Genomic DNA, 22,238 nt, shown 5'->3' on the forward strand with positions numbered 1-22,238 from the left:
CTAACTGGTGTAAAAAGTATCTGTGGTCACAGTCTAATTAGAACTCTCACTTTCTAAAGCAAGCCAATTAATGCACCCTTTCTGTCCCTCTCCATCTTACAACTGTCGGTCAAAAAGCATAATTTTACTCAGAAACGATGAGCAGAGGGAGTGCTGGGGAAGGTGGAGAGAGCCACAGGAGAAAGGGAAGGGGAGGGAAGAGGGGCAGACCCCTGGGCAGGGGGAGACTCACAGACAGCAACTCCTGGCAAAACACGATAAGCATCCAGTTTAAGGCTATTATCTCCTTTATTCAAAAAATAAATATTTCACTTTGATTCAACATATTTCAAATCACATTAAGCACAGAGAAGAAATACAGTCCCTTTGGAGATTGTGACACGTGTTGGAAAGAGGCATGATCCAAACAATGGGAATGAGGTGAGTGCGGATTCCAGCTGCTTCCCGACCCAGAGGTTCCGTACCTCTTCAGGTGGAGCTACTTACTGATTTTTAGGAGAGAAAAAGAAACACACACACACACACACACACGCACGCACGCGCTTTGAAGTCTGAAAGGCACATGAAGTGGACCATAAGGTGTATGGCACATTCACTGATAAAACATCCCCTATTCCCTCCCAAGAAAAGCGGAGATACTTTAATCAAGTCAAAGACCAGAGAAGACAGGGTGCTCCAGCTTACAGCTCAGCAACATGAACATCTCTGAATATGAAAGCCATTTTTTGTTTGCGTCCCCCTCCCGCACCTCCTCTCCCTGCCGATGGGGTCCGCGGCTGGCTGCGGGGCTCACTCGGTGATGGTGGGGCGCGTGGCCACATACACAAACACCACGATCAAGAGCACGACCACGGCCAGCGTGGGCAGCACCACGGTGGTGATCTGCTGCCGGGCCTCCTGCATGGCTTGCTTCCGCTCCTTCTTGTCCTTGGAGGTCTCCTTCTTGGGCTTCCCTTTGAGCTGCCGCATCTTTCCTAGAGGAAGCTAGGAGGGTGTGTCCAGAGGGATTCCAGGAAGGGCCACCCTCCTCTTGTCAAGGCTGGAACCTCCTGTACAGAGAACAACTGTGATGGTCAAGAATAAACCAAGTGGAAGAAAAAATAAATCATAAAGGCAAATACACAACTAGGAAAAATACCTGCAACTTACATGACAAAGGGCTAAGAAAAGAGGCCACACCAGGCTCTAAGTTCCCTTGGGATCAGCGCTCTAAGTAGTGGGCACTGGGTCACCGGTGTGCTGTGAGAGGGGCCTCTGCTCCAGCACCAGCTGGACAAAGCCCTGGGTACCAGACAAATAATACTGTGTTCTGTACGTGCCATGAGGTGAAAGGATTGGGAAGTACCAACTACGCTGCCTCCACTCAGAGGAGTGGCTGTCCCTTTCACGGCTCTAGCTACTTGCTTTCCTGCTCTAAGTTCCATGATCTCCCCAGCTCATCTCCAGCATGGAACTGCAGGCAGTCTGCAGTCTCCAGGCACGTGGCCCCCTTCCTGCCCAAGCCAGGCCAGCCTCATTAAGGCTGCAGAGAGCCCACGGGCACCAACTTCTCTCATCTCTTTGTTGGTTCCTTGGCCCATTCATTCAAACCTTCCCGAGCACCCACCGAGTGCCAAGCATTGTTCAAGGAGCTGAGGATAGAGATGAAGGACTCAGTTGTGTCCCCACAGAGGTCACAGTCTGGGAGGCATGATGGAAACCTGGGTCACAATAACAATGAAGGGAGATGGCTGAGCCCACAGTCCTGCCACCCACTCAACCTGGGATTCTCCTGTGAATTCTGTGGCCCGCGGAGGGTCCTAACAGGTGAAGTAGAACTTTCAGGGGCCTGAGGAATTAATACAAACGTTTGGCTAACTACAGAGGAACGTCTCTATAAAAGTCAGCTTCTTAGATTGAAGCAGATGAAAAGACTTTGGCTGATTTAAATTGAGGAGTTTACTTAAAGGCCTTTGGCATCTCATTGATTCCCAGAAAAGCCAAAGAACCAGGCTCAGAAAATGGGCAGGACATTATGCTGTGCTGCCATAAATGGAGCCCAACTCACACTCCCAGTGTGAGGATGCCAGAGCCTGCATCACCACCTGTCAGCACTGGACACGGGCAGTGGAGCATGAGGTGCCGAGCCACCATGACCACCCCCAAAAACTAGATGTGGCTGCTGGCACGGTCTCCAGATGAACTCCCCACCCCCCAGCTTTCTGCATCACCAGCTCTCATGCATGGGTAACTAGACAAGCCCAGGTCTATATGCCCACAGCCTAGCTTTCCAATTTGTACAGCAGGAAGAGTACTTTCCAAACACAGTGAAGGAGTGGGGTTGGAAATCAGGCAGGGATACATCAAAGGCAGATGTCCATTACAATATCCTGGGCGAGTAGCACGGAGTGAGGGGTTCTTGGAAGCAGAAGAGCACTATACACCAATGTTCCTCTAGCAGAGGGACCTATGCTCTATACTGTCTGCCCTGTTTTGTCCAGGGTAGTGGGTGGCCTGTCATCATCTTGAGGAGGAAGATGACACCTACATCTAAGTGACCGAGGTGGCAGAATGTGGACTCAGAGTTGGGAAAGGTCTTATTGATACCATCCTGTTTTTTTTTTATGAGGGATCCTTAATCTTTTACCATTCCTCTCATTCTATTTAGATCCCAAAGCCTTTTTTGTATCATTCAAAATCAGGCAGAGTTTCCTAAGGTATGAGATGACAAATATTATTGTGCTAGGATGGCATAATGCCAATCAAGAGCAAACATTAAGGTTCAGCAAATATTAAGGGAAGTGCCATTTGGACAAATGTATAATTTCCTTCATGAAATTAGGAACAGAGAGAGGGAAAAAAACAAAAACAAAAACAAAAAACCTACTATTACTTTCTTAAGGCCTGAAAGATATAGGAACCCCTGGGTTTACCAATTCTCCTTTTCAGGTCTTCCGAAGGACTTCCAGACAGACTTGCCTTCAAATCCAGGACGTATCACTTACAGGCTAAATGGCTTTGAGCAAGTCACTTAACTCCACTAGGCCTCCATGCCATCATCTGAACAATGAGAACAGCTTGTTTTAAAGGATGACTGTGAGAATCTGGAAAGCAAATGCATCTGTACGCAGAGCTCTGCCCACCCACAGGGACGCGGTACAGGTGGGCTGAGACATCTCCACCCATACCCGTGGGCGGCCCAGAGACAGGTGCACTGAGCTCCTCTAAGCCAGACTGCAGCCTTGAGTGGTGCCCACCTTCGCCGGACCGTAGTGAGGATGGAATAGGAAGCTGTATAACTCAGGGCTCGGCACAGAGCAGGCGCTGAATTCATGCTAGCTGACATACCAACACCTGGAACGCACCCCAACGGCCCTGTGAGTCAGACAGACAGGCTTTATTATCCCCATCACGGAAGGGAGGAAACCAAGGAGCAAAGAGGAAAAACATCTTGCCAACAGTCACCCCCAGTTTGTAAATATCCCATGGCTTCTAACAGCAACGGACAGCATTCCTGTTCAAAGATGAAAACGGAAGCCCATTCCCTCTGATACGACCTCAAAAAAATTGTTTAAAATGAAATGAGCCATCAGCAGCACTCTGATTCATGGCCATTTCCTTATGAAGCTAATGGCCTGTCAGAGCCCGCTGCTGTCTCTCCCAAATTCCTCACAGGACTGGCAGGTGGCACCCTGGGCCTGGGGCTAGCCATGCCCTGGCTGTCTGGCTAGCATTGCTGGGCCTGACTTCCCTCATGCACTTCAAGCTGCTGTCAGCATCCACCCACATAAGTGCAGCTGACATTCAAAGGCCCCAGCCTCCATGACGACCAGTCCTCAACATTTGTAAGATGCATTCAGAAGTTCCTGGAGGCATGGGAAAAAGCCTCAAGCTACTGGGGCCGGGGCAGTCTGGTCAGGATTTAAAGGGCAAACATGCCCATCTGAATCCTGGGTACTTCATCAGGCTTCAGGAGGAGCAGCGTCTCTGCTCTCACTCACCCGTGAGCTGGGGCAGCAAGGGAAAGCATTTCTGAGATAACAACTGGGGAGGGAACCCTATGGTGAAAAGGGACCAGCCAGGAAAAAAGCTGGGAAGAGCACCAGGCAGAGGGCAGAGCGGCCTGAGCCAGGCAGGGCATGGCTTACCGAGGAGTGAGAGGAACGAGGTGGCGAGGTGGTGAGGGCAGGAGAGGACTCCAGGGAGGGGAGGGGAGGGGAGGGAGGAGCAGAGGCATTGCAGGCCATGGCAAGATTATTCCAAGAACAGCAGCAGGCGCTGAAGGGCTTTCCAGCAGGGAGGCACAGGTGCTAAAAAGCTCCCTCTGGCTGGTCAGTGGGGAGTGGATCGTGAGGGAATGCAAAGGGAGGCTCTGGAGCAGTCTAGGGGCTGTGGGGCTGGTGGTGGCTTGGACACAGGTGTGTCAGCGGTGACAAAGAGGAGGATGGAGTTATGTTCTGAAGATATAAGGGACAGGCCCCAGTGACTGACTGGACATGGCAAGTAAGGGAAAGGGGGACACAAGAATGAATCCCAGGTCTGGAGCCTGAACCACCGCATGGGTGGCATGGGTGGTGATTCTGTCTCCTGAGAAGCAAGAAGGGACATGGGGAGGAGTGGGCACTGGGGAAGGGTGGGCTCAAGAAGCACACTGAGTGCTCTGTGGGTACCTCTCTGCGTGTGAGGATGCTTCTTAGAGATCGTCGTGTAAATAATATCAAGGAGGCAATAGGATAAATGAGTCAGGAGCTGGGTCTGGGCTGAGGATCTGTATTTGGAAGTCATCAACTATTGGATTAAGAGAGATCATGTCCAAGGCAGGCAGAGAAAGGGCCCAGGACTGAGCCCCAAGGTACCCTGACAGCTACAGGGCAGGAAGCGGAAGAGCGGACAGGAAGGGGAAGAGCAAGGGGGTACTCAGAGAACAGGAATGAGGAAAAAGAGAACGTGCCATCGTGGGGACCAAGACAGTCAAGAAAGTCAACTGTCAGAAGACAGAGGCACTCGTGCCAGAACATAAGCGAACACACTGCTTCCTTCCTCGGGAACATTTGGCCAAGGAAAAACTGTCAGTGGCACGTGCTCAGTGCAGAGCTGGCTGACACTCTGCTGGAAAGCCCCTCTGTCTTCCGGTAGCTTGTGATGACGGGTCTGCATGCCAGCACGCCAAACAGCACCAGGGCCGCCAACTGCTTCAAAGTTCTGTGGGAAGAGTGTGTGTGGCCAAAAGGGTTTTTCTTTTTTTTCTTTAAATAATAAGAGAAACCAGAGAATGATGTTTGAGGGATCTAATAGAACGGGAGAAAACCCTGACACTGAAAAAAGAAGAGGTCTCTGTAGGAGCAAGACAGGAAGCCGAATGGACAGACCTGCCTTCGAGAGGCAAAGGACCCTTCGAACTCAACAAGAGGAGGGTGGCACCGGGGGCGGGGGGTGGCTCCGTACTGTGAGGGTTGGGGGACTAAAGGCTTCTGTTTATTTTCAATGAAACAGGAGGTTTCGGCTTAAAGTCTGGGAAGTTGGGAGGCAGGCTCAGGGGAAGAGAAATCAAGAAGTAATCACCTTTGGAGGGTGAAAAGACCACCACAGAACACTGTCCATGCCTGCCTCCCTCTGGGCTGACGACTGCCTCACCACGGCTCTGGGCCCAGGAGCTGCACTGGGCAGCCTCTTGGGCCAGGGCTGGCTCAATCACATCTGCTAGGACCTCTGAAATGTGGGCTTGCCTAGAGGAGAAGCTGGGCCAACTGGCCTCCACTTCAAGAATCTAAGAGACATGAAGGGACACTGAAGTTAGACAATCACACAGATGGAGTCACCAGGGAAGGCAGGCAGGAGAGAGGCCTGGGGGCGGAGGGAGCACTCCTGAGAGGCCACAAGAGAAGTCCAGTCCCCTGGGAGGCCAGCTCTACACAGGCTTCTGTCCTCAGGGTACGCCAATGTGTCTCTGTATGTGATGAACACCTCTTTCAACTTTGACTGGCTCCAAGGGGTCTCTGTCCATTACACTGGAAAGAGCTCTGCCTAAAATGACTGCTCCAGTTTCACAATGAGGAATCCAAGGCCCTGCCACTGACACAAAAGAAAGGACTGGCAGAGTCAAAGGTCAAACCCACATCTGTGACTTTGAAGCCTGGACAGTCCCCACCTTCCTGGGTGCACCGCAGTTATCTTCCCGCCCTTCACCCACTTTGTGCCCCCATCATGGTTTAGCAGCCCCTTGCAGAGAGAAATAAAAGAAGCTCACATCTCAGCCTGCTCAGCCTGGCTTCTGCCCAGCAAGCAGCTCAGGCAGGATGGAAGCTGCAACCTCCAGCTTCTCAAATGCCAGTGCTCCATGGCCTCTAGCTTCCCTAACCAGGGAAACCGGAACTTCACAAACGCCTGAGTTCTACTGATTCTAATGAAACTCCACCTGCTACATCCCTACCCCCCACCGGCACACACCCACGGCAACCGGTCGGCATGGGGACATTCCAAATGGTCCCCAGGATGTGTGGGCAGGAGACCAGAGGCAGAGAGGAGGAAAGCGGGGACGCATTCTTCAGCACAGAACTGTTTGTGATTTGTTTTCTGTGATTGTAACTTTCCCATCTTTTCCTACTTCTGTGTACGTAGATATGCATGTATGCACACATGCTAACTTCTTATATGCACTCTTCTCCGATTTGGAGATTATAATGTACACAGAGGGTTAGATCCTATTAGGGAAAGGTAGGAACACAGGTTCGAAATCAGGTTTGTGCCTTAGCTCTGCCTCATCTGGTTAAACGATCTTGGACAAGGTACTAAATCTCTCATGTCCCAACTCTCCTCCTCTGTAAAATGGGTGAGAAACATGTTTTGTAGACATCGAAAAATTAGACATAATGTATTATCTGAAGTATGTAGTGGATGAACAGGCCATACTAGAGGCTCAATAAATGGTACACAGTAACCTGCTGTCCAGCGAGGTCTGTCCCATGGAGATGTACATGAATCTGGGAAACACCAGGGAATTCTACTTTTTTTTTTTTTTTTTTTGCCATATAACCCATGGATGACAAAATCCCCCAGGTTTTCTCTTCCCCGAGTTACCAATTAGCTGTTGGGCAGGTCTGTTTAAAAGTCTGATGGGAGAAGGCTGGTTCAGGCTCTCAGGGGAAGGTCTTGGAGATGTACATGAATCTGGGAAACACCAGGGAATTCTACTTTTTTTTTTTTTTTTTGCACCATATAACCCATGGATGACAAAATCCCCCAGGTTTTCTCTTCCCCGAGTTACCAATTAGCTGTTGGGCAGGTCTGTTTAAAAGTCTGATGGGAGAAGGCTGGTTCAGGCTCTCAGGGGAAGGTCTAGGACAAGGAAGATCACTTTCAACTCTCATCACCCCAGACCTGCTAACCCTGTGCGGCCAATGCAGCAGCCACCGGCCATGTGTTGAACATCAGCCATATGGCTGTGGTCCAAATTCAGCTGTGCTCTGGTATAAAATACACACAAGATTTTGAAGGCTTAGTACCAAAAGAAAGAATGCCAAATAGCTCATTAAAAGTTATTTATGCTGATTACTTGTTGAAATAATGTTTTGAATATACTGGGTTAAATAAAATCTATTATTAAAATCGACTCCACCCGTTTTCCTTTTTCTGTTTTAATGTGGCTACTAGAAGTTTTAAATTCCATGAGTAGCTGGCATTATACTTTTACTGGACAGCTTGCCCCATGCAGTCAGGTGCTCACCCTGCCCTCCTGTAACCTTTCCACATCATAGGCTCAGCCCGCAAGGCTGAGAACTCCCTAACCCTTCACAGCCCAGCCCCATTCACTCTTTCCAGCCTCACCACACCCAAATGACCCACTATTACCACCACACCTGAGCCTCCCTGTGGGCTCTCAGCTCCACGCCTTTGCTGGTGGAACATCTCTGCCTGGAATGCCCTTTTCTCTCGCACTGTCACCTGCCTGTGCAGTCTCTCATCTTTAGACAACCATCACACATGGCCTTCGCCAGCTCCTCCACGCAGAAACAACAGCTTCCTCCTCGGTGCTATCTATCTCAGGACTTGGTTTATACCTTTACTGCAGCACTGACTGGCAGCTACTGCCTAGCTGGCCGGGCCTCTGACATCTCCACTTCTTGGGCGACTGCAAATGTGCCTTGCTGGTAAGAATATTCTCCTGGGCTGGCATGATGCCTTTTATATAACAGGTGCTCAACAAACATCTGCTAGACTGAATATCAAAGCTGGAATATTTTAAGACAAGCAGTTCATCTTAGGCAACTAACCATTGAGTTAGAATAGAAAATTCTGTAATAATAAACCAGCTAGCTGCCATTTATAAATACTTATTTCATTCCCACCACAATCATACAAGATTGGTATTTTTACCCCCATTTAAATGATGAAACTGAGATTCAGTCAAGTATGCTGTTACCCAACATCAAAGACTGCTGGGAACAAGCACAATCTCAGCTCCACTATAAAACCTGCAATAAGTACTCGTTAAGTATTTAATGAATGACCAGCCAAATGAGGATTTGAACTCAGACCTGATTCCAAAGTCCACCCATTTGTGTGACCCCACAGTGCCTTCCAACCACACCACAAATAAGAACAGCAGTTACTGCTTCCTAATTACTCAATACCTATCAAGCAACTGCACTAAAGTCCTCCACAAACACGCAAGCCTCACAGCAGACTTCATCCCCATTTTGCAGACAAGGGAACTGAGGCTTAGAGCAGGCCCCAGGGAGTTAGAAAGTCAATAGCACAGCTGGGATTCCAATCAAGCTTTTTCTGGCTCAGAAACTGTGTTCCTCCCACTCCACACAGCTGCTTCTGCAGGGGACGCCAGGCTATCCCCTACAAGGCATGTGGACCAATGGGACACAGATCAAGAGTCCATGCCTGGTTCCTGTTTGTCAGCTCTGGAAGCTGAGGACACAGGGAAGGCTGTGAGAGGAACACAGGCCCTCCGGGTGTGTCTCATTTGGCAGCAGATAAAGTCTGCTGCTTACAATCAGGCTAACCCTGATGCCTGGGAGGTGCCGCTACATGCCTGCTGGGCAGTCGTTCTGGGTTAAAAGATGCACCACATCCTGCTTGAGTTTTCAGTGTGGGCCAGGCTGCTCTAAAGGCCCCCAGGAAAAGTACAACTCTCTCCACCCACCCCTACACTGCCGAGGGTCAACAGCATGGAGGGAGCCAAGGATGTCACAGGCTGTTGAAGGGGTGCCTGCCGAGAACAGCTTGACCAGATCTGGAGTCCGTGCTAAGTCCCTGTACACAAATGCCAATTACATCCCACTGTACAACCCACGTGAGAACAGTAACCAGGCCCAGACATCCAACCACTAGACATTCTCAATGCTGTTCTCCTTTTCTGAAGTGTCAAAGCTCTCCTGTCTTCAGAAAAAACAGTTTAAGGTGCTCCCTAAGAAGTGGCTGCATGTTTCTCCCACTTCAAAATCAGGAACACAAATGAATAAACAACACAAGAAGGGGATAGATGGGGAAAGCTTCACCATCTCTTCCTGTAGCTGTGTCATTATTACTACATGAGGCATTAGAAGGGCCAAACTGCCCTATGCTTTATGCCATAAAACCAGGGAAGCTGCCTTGGGTTCAGGGAGACATAAATTCTGCACTTGAGAGCAGCAGCTCTGCGGTTCATCAAGTGTGCTTGCTTCATTTTATGTCCCTGGTATTTAGCCATAATGGGCCTGTGATCACTTCACTCCAGGCGGCTGCAGAGTGGGGGTAGCGGACAGACAGGCTGCCAGGAGAATTGTGCAAGATGGGACTCCTGACACCCGCAAAGCACCTGCTGATAACATAAGTGTCTGTCCCAGGAACACATACATGAACCAATAATGACAGCCACACAGGTGCCAGCTCCACTGCTCCCTGCTGCTGACAGGCCACAGGGGTCAGGAAAGCTCTTGACCTGAAGGCCAGTAGGTGTATGGGGGGAGGAGGGACCACAATAGTTACAGACAGATAAAAGATACACACACACACTTCTCACACCAAGGGCAGAAAAAAGAAGAAAATGTTATTTGGCAGCAGTGGCAGCAGCATTGGCTACTCACAAATAAAAATCCAGAAACACAAAAGAATCTCTGAGTGGGTTGCCGAATGACAGAGACATGAAAGCTAGCGTTCTCAATAAATTAGATAAGTCACATTTTTTTTGGCACACTTGGATTAATAAAATGCTTTTCTTTTTCTGTGCATTACTCATTTCATCCTCGAAGTAACTGTGTTATGTATTATCGTTCTTAGTTAACAAGAAAAAGCAGCACATGGTAAGTTAAGTGCATGTCAGGGTTTCAGTCCCATCCTGGCAATTCTAGGGTCTGTGATCCTGGGCAAGTAACTTAACTTCTTAAGACCCTCAATTACTATATTGTCAAACAAAGATAAAAGTACCTAGCATTCAAATATTTTTAAAGCATACCCTGTATGTCAGGGGACAATGTTGAGGATGCAGCTACGAACAAAACAAGCAAAAATGTTGCCTTCAGGTAATGAAGCTGTCTTCATTCACAGGGACTGTGGAGAGACAGACAACTAACAAATGGATAGAGCATGTGTCAGATGATGCTGTATGCCGCTGGAGGCGCAGAGGCTGCAAATTTAGAGTAACTGATCAGGGAAGGCTTCATGAGAAAGTGACACTGGACCAGAGACTTGCAGGGATCTGTGCAGATTCCTGGGAAGATCTTACAGGCAGGGCAGGACCCATGCACAGACCCTTAGGCAGGGCATCACTTGCACATCTGAGAAGCACACAGGGGCCACAAGTCCGGAGAAAGCAAAGGGAGAGCTGAGGGGTCAGGGAGGGAGCAGTACAGGGCGAGATGGGGCCACAGGAGGGTGCTGCTTATATTTTAAAAGAACTCTGTGGACAATTGACTGCAGTCATGAAAGGGCTAAGGCAAGGAAATCAGTGAAGATGCTAATGAATTATTCAGGTAAAACCTGATGGTACAGGATAGGGGTAGATGTGGTGCAAAGTGGTCTGACACCGAGTGCACTTTGAAGGCAGAGCCACACAATTTACCGAGACTGGAAGTGGAGTGTGAAAAAAAGAAAACAGACTGAAGGTTCTCGGGCCTGCAACTGGAAGAATGGAATTGCCATTGAGGGAGGTGGGAAGTTGCAAGGCGGGTGTGAGGTGGGTGGGGAGAGCTGGAGTTTGACAATCTATCAACCACCCCTAGTAGAGGCATGAAAAGGCAGCTGGAGGCATGCGCCTGCAGTGCAGGGAGAACGGGCTGGACACAGGACCCTGGGAGCTGTGGGCCCTTAAAGCCAGGAAGCGGAGTGTGCACAGAGTAGGGAACTGAGCCCTGGAGCAATCAAAGTCTAGACCTTGGGGGAGTTGAAAAGGAAGCAGGAAAAGACTGAAAAGGGAGTCAAGAAGAAAACCAGGAAGAAGATGGTGGCTTGGAAGGCAAATGAAGAAGGTGTCCTGAGGAAGGGGGAGCTGGTCATCTGGTCTGGCCACATGCAGGTCCTCCATGACTTGCAGAGCAGTTTTGGTGAAGAGGTCAGGGGCAAGATCGGAGTAAGTCTGAGGGAGGGTGGCGGCAGGCAGACGGAAGGCGGCAAGGGCAACTCTTCTCCACACTGCAGTAAACAAGACACAGGGAAGACTCGGAGGCAGTGCCGGCCTGAATTCCTAGTTCTGCCGTTTATCGGCCCTGCAACCACAGACAGGTTACTTAATCTTCCTGTGCCTCAGATTTCTCACCTGAAAAATGGGGCTAATAATTGGACATAGAAAACTGATATACAAGAATAGTGACTGGTACATAGTAGGTATAATATAAGCATTAGCTGTCATCATCATCATAAGGAATAATGACAAAATAATTGTGCAGGAAAAATAATTCCTGGCAGAAGAGCATCCGCTTAGGAGGCAGGGAGAGGAGGGAGGTGTTGGAAGTCTGAAGACAGAGAAGCCACAAACAGCTGTCCAGGAGGCAATGACTGAATGGGAGTGGCGTGCACCCGCCACTGCCTCGGGGCCCACTGCAGTTCCGGGCCACACAGCTTGAAGCAGGCAAGTCAGGATGGCACCAACTGCGCAGGTGTAGGCACAGAAAAAGTAGGAGGTTCAATTTAACCATGGATGGGGTTTCATCAGGCCAGTACAACAAAGTAAGAGAAAGACAACATGAAGATGACATGAGATTACAAAAGAAAAATCCCTGGCATAGGCCCTCCGCCTGAAATCCGACCATTGTTCAAAGAGCTTAAGTCTTGCGTCCAAGGAGCCCCCTCTCTCCACAGCTGTCCCTCACTTGTCCCCCCACACCCGTCTCCCCTTCCATCCCCTATGCAGAGAGTTCAGGACCAGAAAACAATGCTGGACTCTCAACTCTGCTCTTTCAACTAAGCCACATCCCTCCCTTTCCAGTTAGAGGTATTATCACATCCTTCACACCAAGTTGTGATAAGGTGCCTCTCTTGTTTGTGAGAATACTTTCAGGCTCAGGGCAGTCTAGAGACCAAAGCAGCCCATGTAAGAGCAGGTTTGTCCTCAAAAGCTCCTTCCCAGAGCCAGCAGCAAAGCAGGCTCCTCCTGCCTTGAGGAAAGGTTGCCTTTTAAGGACAGGCCCTAAGATTGCACGAAATCCTCTAGGTGCTCACAACCAACTCCTCTCACTGAAGGTGGAGTAAGGAAAAATGACGAAGCAGAGCTTTTGAACAGATCTTGTTATTTAACCCTGGCCAACCAGGACGTGCCCTTCTTTACAGAGAATCAGAGTTAAATTAATAGCCACCAGCAACCTGAAATACAGTCTTTAACTAGTTGACATGAAGCCAATTCAACCATTAAAAGGACAAAGATGACAACTAAATAAAAATGAAGCAACTTGAAATTCCTGTAAGAGGGTCCAAAACAATGGCTTCTGAAATGCTTATCATGTGCAGAAAGAACATAACAGCAGCACATGCAACACAAACTGAAATCAGAGTTTTAGAAAATATGTATGTTTATATAGTCTGATACTTCATTTCATTAAAAAAAAAATGCTGGTTGCGATCCACAAAAGAGATTTCGCCATCAATCAATGAGTTGAGACCTGCAGCTGAAGTCCACTGGACTAAAGTCGACCTGCCAGTCAAGGCTGCCTCTTGCGGACTTCATATATTTAATGGTTAAATCACAATGGTTAAGTGGCCAGGTGAGGCTGTGGAAACACTAGCTCCAGAGGTCTGTATATTAAAAGGGGATAAATTACAGGTTGAAGAAGGGCTAGATTTAGCTGCGGCTCTAAAAGAACCTAAACCAATGCGTAGAAGTTACGGGGACCCAGATTGAACTGCCTTTGGGGCAGAAAATGCTCTATCTCCTGGAGAAACCAAGCAGAGTCTGAAAGATGAATAGGATGCTGAAGAAGAGACTTTAGAAATCAGATCAAAGAGATGGACTCAAGAATTACTGAAGTCTCTTTCCATTCTGACAGTCTTCTCTACCTTAATGAATAGGTGGTTATAAGAATGAAATGCAAGCAATCTGTGTGAAAATGCTCAGACAAGTTACAAGCTCCTCTATATGCCGTCATTCCTTAGATGGCAGTTCTTTATCCAAACCTGTAGGTTCCCTTGACTTCATTTGCTATTCAATTAGGTACTTTAAAACAGCAGGTACTAAAAGTAAGCATGGCTAATTCATCACTTCCTTAATGGCAGCTCAACTCCAAGGCAAGGCTGGGGAAGAATTCTTGAGAAAGCATGCAAGCCATCCAATGGTGTGCACTGGGTTTTGTTAAGGCAGTGCTTCTCCTAACTTGCCCATCTGAAATATGCAGAAGGAAATGAATGCCCATCCCTGGAGGCCATGTCTAGGGCATGGCCAGGGTAAGAAGAAAATTTCATTTGGCTCTTCTGTTATCTTAAAACATCAAGTGATCACATGTAACATCCGCCTTGTTGTTTACTCACGATGTGCACACACTGTGATAAAGCCTTCCGTGGCTCTCACTGATCCCTGACATCCCCATGCTGTTGGCTCTACTGCATCACAGGCTCCCACCTTAGAAGTGAGAAATGAGTTTTGAGACTATGTAACTTGCTCAGGACCACCAGGCAAGTAAGTGGTGAGACAGAGCCAAACCTAGGCAGTCTGGTTCCACAGCCTGCTCTTAACTACTAAGCGATATTGAATTCTCCTCTAACAAATATCAGCATTTGTTGTAAAATTTTAAAATGTTATTTCTCCCAAATCTTTGGGTTAAATGTGACCCTTGAGGAAGATGACCACATTGACCCTGATCCTTGGCCCCCATGCTGGCACGCCGGTGCACTGGAACTAGAGAAACACAACTTTGCCAGAACTTGCCAGACTGTCCCCATGTTTTTGTGGCCAGGTGTGGGCTAACCGAACCCTCTCTACTGGACATGTAACACAGCCCTCATGTTCTTTTAGGCATGAACTTCATCAACAACCAAGATGCCACAAGCACCAGCTGTTTATAACATCTTTAAAATGAAAAATTCACCTCTCAGCTAAATTACAGTAAGTTAATTACAGAGCCTGGCTGATGGCAGACAAACGGAAAGAGTGAGGGACTAACTGAATTTATCAAACACGAACAACAACAGCACACACCAAAGGTTGTGCATCCGGGCCTTCCCCCAATAAAGAAGCTGGGGACTAGCCCCAGAGACAGGCGAGTAAGCTCCAGCATCCATTCACTTATCCAGCTAATAGTTGCTGAGCACCAGTGTTGGCGACTAACCATGCACAGATTCATTCACTCACTCACCAATTCATTATTTCAAATACTTCCTGAGCACCTACCACATGCCACATGCTGATTAACTGTTGTGAATACACAAACTGATTGACTGACCAGTCCATCTGATCATTCACTGATTCACCAAATACAAGGCAGACTCGATGTGCTAGGTAATGTCCTAGTAGCAGGACAGAATAATGAAAACAAAGTTCCTGGTCTCATGGAACTCACATTCCAAATGAGGGAGACAACAAATAAACAAATAAAAGTGTAGTATGTCAAGGAAAAAAGTGCTATGAAGAAAGACAAAAGAATGTAAGGTGACCGGGTGAGAAACGTGATTTAACATAGACAGCATCACGAGGGACTGCCTCTCTGACTGGAGAGCAGAGGCCTGCAGGAAAGGCTGGAGCAAGCCCCAAGAAGACCTCAAAGAAGAGGGTGCCAGGGAAGGGCATGGAGGGCAAAGACCACAAGGCAGGAGCAGCCTGAAGGTTTTAAGGGGTAGCAAGGGGCCAGGGTAACCAGAGCAGAGAGGGTTGATGTATGGTGAGCAAGGGGACTAGGCGAGGAGCTGAGATGGCCAGTCCAAAAGGGATTCTGCAAACACACTGTGCAAGTCTCAATGCTTACCGTGTGTGCTTCACTGCAGACCTTTGATTCCTGACAAAATTCAAATATTGTGCAAAAGAAAGGCAGTAAACTAAGCTGCTATCAAATATTTACATAGCGGTCTGTCAAAGTTCTCCAGGGTCTCCTAAGAGTCTATTTTAGGGTAGGAGAAAGGGAATCATCCCATTAGAACATGAACTTGAGCTGCTAAAGTTGCATTTGTCACTAACAAAGTGATAAATATTTGATCTTTAACTTAAATGTCCTCCTTTTTGCTGAACCTTAAGCTGATTTACCAGTCAATGAGAATGGTTTTGGCAAATGGCATAGAAAAAGAAGGCTTCTGAGCACTGAAGACAAGGTTTATTGATCTTGCCATTGGCCCAACTGCAGAATGCACAGAAGCCTCCAGGTCAGCAAGGGTCAGACCAGCTCCAGCCTTAAGTCCACTCAGGCCACCGTGGGGCCACTGTTAACTAAGGCAAGCCTGGGCACCAGAACAGAAGAGAGCACTCCTGGTCACCTTCTACTCCACCTTCCCCTTGCTGCCCCCACCTGCTCCTGATTAATAGCTTAATAAGAGCTGCTCATTCCCTTCTGTGTTGACTCTAGAATCCGTATCCCAACCCATCCCCAAATAAAATAGAGGCTGCAGACACGGCATGCATACCTACGCCTGTATGTTTCCCTGCCATCAGAGTCCTCAGCAACTCTACCCAGATGCCTCCATGCCTCCAGCCTCCTGGTAACTCAATTTCCAGGGAATGATTTCACAGAAACCCATGTCTGATCTTAGTCCTCTAACTAGAATGTGTTCATGGATTCCCCACTGACAACAAAACAGGGTACAGATAGGACCTGGCTTTCAACGCCTCTGTGCCGAGCCCAACCCTGACCTCTGACGACATATCATGCATGGCTGTTCTGTCTGCACACAGTGGGAGAACAAGCCACACTCTTGCCCACTTCCAAGCCTCCTCATCTTGGTCTGCTTTATATACTTGCTGGATGATACAAGACTGTCCCTCTCACCAATGCTGCCCAAGCCAGAAGTTTGGGGATCTCCTAGACACCACTCCTCTCTGTCATTCCCTACATCAGACTGTTCTCCTTATCCTAAACATCTCTCAAACATGGCCCTCTCTCCTTCCCCACAGTCCTCGTCTTTGTTGTTGAGGAAATTGTGATAGCCTCCTCCACCATTTCTCTGCCTTCACCTTACTGCTTTCTCAAGCCTTAAGTAATGCAAACACTCCTGAGTCCTTTCAGAACCACTGCCCATGGAGGCAGGGCAAGGGATGCCACCCTTGCTCATCCCACATATTTTCCCCTTAGCAGCAAAAAATAACATGGTAATAACACTGAAGAATCATCAGAGAAGCAAATGTGGGAGACAGAGACATCTTTTGCAAAGGGATACAGACGATGCATCTAAACCTCATACCTGTTTTAAAGTCTAGTTACCATAAACTTTGAAGCCAAAACATGTTCCTAGCATAAATATGCATCGCTTCATAGTGCAGGGTTAACAACCAACCAAATCATGTTAACCAAATAATGAGAAAGCCAAGTTAACAGTATAATTAGACCTCTAGATTCCCAGCAACTTTTAGTTGCTGTCACAAATTCAAGACCTCACTGACGCTGCACTACCAGAGTGCCATTTCCAAACCAGCAGGAATCCAACTGCCTGTGTCCATATTCAGCAGGCACCTGGAATGCCCCACTGCTGAGCATGGCAACCCAGGGCAGTACAATCATCCAGAAACTCCAGCAGGGCACTAAACACCAATCACATGTCAGTCACTTAGCAACATCCAGCCTACAGTCACACCTAAAATGTGCAAGTCTGTGGAATTTTAAGTCTCACACCCATTAGAACTAATAAAAGGACTTGCATATCTGAATCAGATCACTGACTTTCAGGAGAAGGCTTAGTACAGACCATGCCTACAGAATCCCTATTGCAAAAGACAAACCCAATCCAGTAACTCCCTAGTATTTAATTCTACAGTGGCATTCCACTGCCTTTAGAACAAAATCCAAATCCCTTGCTTAACCTGGTCCCCAAGGAAGGACCTGCATGATCTGGCTCCTGCCCACTTTTTGCACTCAACTCCCACCTCACCATGCCCTCCACTGCAGCAGCGACCCTCCTGGGGGTTCTCTGGCATGCCACGCTCTTGCTGACCTCCCAGGCCTTTCTCCATGCAGCTGTCTGAAATGCCCTTTGCACCCCTGTTCTCCCAAGCCTTCCTTCTGCTTGGCAAAAAAGTAACAAGCACTTGGTACTTGGCATCTCTTTCAAGACCCATCTCAAGGATCACATGACTTTCCACTCCCCAGGGTGAGTGAGGGGCCATCTCTGTGTTCCCATGACTCTGGGTAATAAACTCTATCACAATGCTCATGACACTATTAAAATCACCTTTGCTAGTATTCCCATTACAATCTTTGCTGTAGCTCATCAGGGGGACCCACCAGACTCGTATCTTAAAACATTTCAATTTCGAGATCATAGAAAAGTTGTCTTGAGGCCACAGTGTACCAAACATCCAGCTGGAATTTCAGTATTACCATGAATTACCTTGGGGAAGGCCTGAGAATGGAGAGTATCACGCCTAAGATGAAATTCAGGTACGTGCTTTACAGGTGTGTGCATGGCTGCACACGCACACACACACACACAGGAGTAAAGCTCAAGACGAAGGAAAACAAATCGGCTTCAAGACAGGAGAAACGTATTTAAAAAGGAAAGCTGTATGCTAATATTTAGCTTTGTTTCTTTTTCCCTTGTATACTAGAATGTCAGTCTTTTCTTGTACCAACCTAGAACCAAGTTTCATTCAAGATTTCCTGAGCTAAAATGCTGCTGCACATTTTTGTGTCAAAATATGTGGGTGGAGGGTGGGGAGGTTGCTTGGGGAATAGCAAGGAGTATTGCAATTTCAGTTGATTACTTATTGGCTATTAACTTATTAACGTTCCAAATGAAATAGTGGTCCACCCCTGTGTTCTAGGAATTGTTATTCTGGTGTTTGGAGGAACAAATCACCCCTTGTTCCATTTCCCAGAACACAATACTCATTCTAAGTACACCTTTGAGAGCTTGAGATATTTTATTGCGTCTGGAAAATTGAAGTCACTGCAATCTTCCAAGGAAGCCAAGAGTGAAGGGGAGAGTGTCTCCCAAGTGCCAACAATGCTGTGCCTCTGAAGCCAGGCCTGGGGCCCAGACAGAGCAGTCCTCTCCACGAGCTGCACTGGGCTTATGTGTTTCATCAAGTGCAGGATGAGGTCACCACAGGTTTCAAGCAAGGTAGTGAAATGATTTGACAAGAATTTTTAAAGATTGCCCTGGGTCCAAAGTGATGACAGGAACAGAAGAAAAAGAGAAGCAGGCAGGGCAGCCAGTTAAAAGGCTTTGGCAGTCACCTGGCAAAGGATGATGTTGGCTTGGACTTGGGGGTGGATACAGGAAGGCCATGGATGAACTCAATATCCACTTTAGGAGAGGCAGCATTAGGACTTGGTGATTTGGAGGAAGAAAAAGATGAGTATTAACAGATGAATTCCCAGTTTCTGGCTTGACAAAGTGAGTTAACAACTATGCACCTTAATAAGATGGGGGAAGGGAGGAGGCCTAGAAAGGGACTATGGTAGAAGCAGACCAAGAGTTAAAACCTGGACACAGTAAGCTTGAGGTGCCCACGAGATACCAAGTTTGCTAACTGCGAAAAGGGTGTAAGAATGCTACAGAACACAGAGGAGTCCTCAGGCCAGCCTCAGAGGTGACCCCTATCCATCCTCTCATGGTGCTCGGAGGTCCTGCCACTGTGCCAATTCCAGGTGGGCACAACCACTAAGGAGCACCTGGGACCCCGCCTGGGACCCCATAGAGGCTACCCCATGTGGGTAGCTCTATGAGGATCCTCACTAATAGGGTTAAGAAAACGATAACCTGAACAGTAAAACGGTGCTTGCATCATGCCACAACTGGAAGTAAAATGTGAAGCCTGATGTTTCCTTTGATTACAAGCATCACAATAGGCTTGCAGATTTCTTGATATTGATGTTTCAGATTCCCAGTAAAAGGGTGTTGGTATCTGGTCTTAGGCCCCAGTGCTTACACTATGGGGAGTACCAACCTGTTTGGGGGATTCCAGGTTAGAGTTTCCCATAGGAAAATGTTAATCTAAGAGAGTATCAGAGGAAGGTCTCAAAATAAAAAGACGAGAGACAGTGGCCTATTTTAGGAAAACAACAATTCACTGAAATCATATCCTGCTCTTGAGTTAATAGCCTCCCTTCTAGAATAGAAGCTGGTTTTTTATTATGATGGTTCTATTTTCCCATTTCCCCATCAAAGGACAAATCAAAAAGTCACTTGACAACCCGCTCTTTCATTAAAAGTTGAGCCATTTTTTAAAAATCACAGTTAACTAAACAATTCCACATGGCAATAAAGCACTGTGCTCTGCTGCCTTGATTGATAGAAACCATTTGCAATTATTTAAAAGAGAAGAAAGGGAAAGAACATCATCAGATACAGCTGAATTAAGCTGATCAAACCCGTTAGTGTCTTCCAGTTTACTCAGAGTAAGACAATACAGCATTCATGTAAACTAATTAAATTTCTTGTATTTAAATTAGCCTTAACAAAAACAAAACTTTCAAGACTGACTGGAAGGTCTCAGGAGGAACATATCTGCTTTTTCAAGAAAGCTGCCTGGCTGAGGATGGAGGGAGCACTAGGGTCAGACTCTCAACAGAAGGTCAAGACTCCCCTCCCTCAAAGGAACACTGAGGGTGGGGAAGAGACGGTTTTGTGACACTATTAGTTTGCCATGGCTTCCAAAGGAGGGGGACCAAGATGAGATGGGGTGGGAAAAACTGAACCCCATTCACATCAGCTCATGACATTATGCAAGACATCGAACTTCTGAGCTTATTTCCTGACTTTGAAAATGAGAGGTTACCACTTGCCTCTGCCTGCTTCCCAGGACTGGCAGGAAAAGAAAATCTGCCGATGTGTGTCAAAGCACCTTGCAAAAGAGAAAGCACTCCACCAGTGTGAGAGACAATTGCTGGTTACTGTTACAGGCAGAAAGGGCTGAGTCAAGTCTTTCAAGATGACGGTGACCAACTACACTGATTTTTTTTTTTTTTTGAGAACTGTCAATTATTTATTTTGTATAAAAGTTTCATTGAAAGAAGAGGTTGAAAAGTCAAGTATACTTGATTTGCACACACTCGTGAAGTCTCACAGGATTCAACCGCTTGGATAATTTTTTTATTGGTAACAGGATATACATATTTAAAAGCCTCACACTGAAGCCCAATACACACGTCCAACCCAGATAACAATGTGCAAATGAATACGCAAAACAATCTCTGGAAATTTGTGTCTCTGGGAACACCCACAATCTATGCTTTGTCCCTCTGGCTATGATGTATAAACTCATAAAATTAATAAGAAACTTTTCTGAGATCTTTAGCAGTTACAGTAAACAGTTTGAGAAAAGGAACCTGCTGACTTGTTTATTTAAAGGACAAAGGCTAGAGGCAGGGAGGTGGATTAAGACACAAAGTCACTGAGTGAAGCAGTCGAGAGTATGGCACAGATGGAGAAGGTGATCCACTGGTGCAGCAGACAGGAGGCGCCACAACCACAGCAAGACCTAAACCCCACCACACGCAACCCCCACTCACACCCGCCACAAGGGGTGGAAGCGGGCTGGGGAGCTGTGCTCCGGGGACCACTGGCATCCAGCTCTGCCTGTCACCTTCCTCTCCACTTCTGGATTCCTGCTCTTAACATGGGCCCAAAATCGAATGTGAAAAAAAAGAGTCAGATACAAAAGCTTTGCTATTAGCTTCATTTCATCAATAGCCAAAGGACACCTGGAGAAGATCAGGAATTTTGGATGAATGCTCAAAGATCAGAATGCATTTAAGAATGATTTCTAGTACAGGCCCAGTAAGGGAGGCGTGGTGGGGGTATGATGTGGGTCCACACAGGAGCAGGCCTCTTGTGGGGAGGCTCCTACATTAGTCATTCGAGAAACATTTATGGAGCACCGACTGTGTCCCAGGCACAATTCAGATGTGCCCTCGAGGAGCTTACTGGGGAAAACACAAAAACAGGCAACGAGAATAAAGGGTGGAAGTAAGTACTATGATGGGGGGTGTGTCACGGATCTCTACCCGACCGGCCAAGAGAGGAAGGGTGAGACCATCAGGGGAAGGGCAAACGAGAACACAAACGTCACAGGAAGGAGAAAGTGTCGTGGGGGTTCAACAGCAGGAGAAATCACCCCCAGCCTGGAGGAGATCTTCCACAAAGGACAAAGGTGGCATTTGATAAAGATCTTGAGGGATGAAGAGGAACTTGGCCAGGCAGAGAGAAGGGGTAAAATATTACACACAAAACTGGGCATATGGGAGGAATGACAGGGACAGTAACCTCTCCCCAGACAATGAGTTTCCCTTATAAGAGAATGTTTACCTTTTCTTCAACTTCAAGAATCGTTGATTGAATAATTTCAGCAAACTGATTTCCAGTACAGGTGACTTCAGTTATTCCTGTTGAGAAATTAGAAGAAAGGATATCATAGGTGCCAGGAAGGTATCCCTCCACAGACTCCTTTTTTGGGACTCCCCAGCCCCTCAGCCCATGCTGAGAGGGCAGTCACACGGTCCCCCTCTCCCAACTGGCTTAGGGATAGACACTTATCACCGGCCTGCTCCAGAAGGGGAGAGAGACAGATACACTGGCACATGCATGCATGTGTGTGATGGGCAGGAACACGCAGCCCCTGTGTGGAGTTAGAGGGGACTTCCCACTCCTGTGCCCAGCAGGCAGTCAAGCTTTGCTCCTTGTATTCCTGGGATTACTACAACAAA

At 47.5% G+C, this 22,238-nt stretch overlaps 1 protein-coding gene across 2 annotated transcripts; it reads right to left on the reverse strand.

The window, feature by feature from the left end:
- Positions 1 to 269: 269 nt before the first annotated feature.
- Positions 270 to 21,920, reverse strand: SMCO4 (single-pass membrane protein with coiled-coil domains 4). 2 transcript variants are annotated; one of them, XM_011952096.1, is made up of 2 exons: positions 21,841 to 21,920; positions 270 to 1,049 (listed from the first exon to the last, which is right to left on the reverse strand). In XM_011952096.1, the coding sequence occupies exon 2, from the start codon at positions 967 to 969 to the stop codon at positions 790 to 792; it is 180 nt and encodes a 59-aa protein (XP_011807486.1). In that variant the 5' UTR covers positions 970 to 1,049; positions 21,841 to 21,920; the 3' UTR covers positions 270 to 789. The 2 variants fall into 2 exon arrangements, with proteins under 2 accessions (XP_011807486.1, XP_011807487.1); XM_011952097.1 differs by having other exon boundaries at positions 270 to 1,064; positions 21,841 to 21,918.
- Between the last annotated feature and the right edge of the window lie 318 nt (positions 21,921 to 22,238).

Source organism: Colobus angolensis, unplaced genomic scaffold (assembly GCF_000951035.1).
Source record: "Colobus angolensis palliatus isolate OR3802 unplaced genomic scaffold, Cang.pa_1.0 Scaffold332, whole genome shotgun sequence".
NCBI lineage: Eukaryota > Metazoa > Chordata > Mammalia > Primates > Cercopithecidae > Colobus > Colobus angolensis.

What these genes read in the sequence shown, in the direction of transcription:
- SMCO4 (XM_011952096.1), bottom strand. Translation starts at nt 969, where the DNA reads ATGCGGCAGCTCAAAGGGAAGCCCAAGAAGGAGACCTCCAAGGACAAG.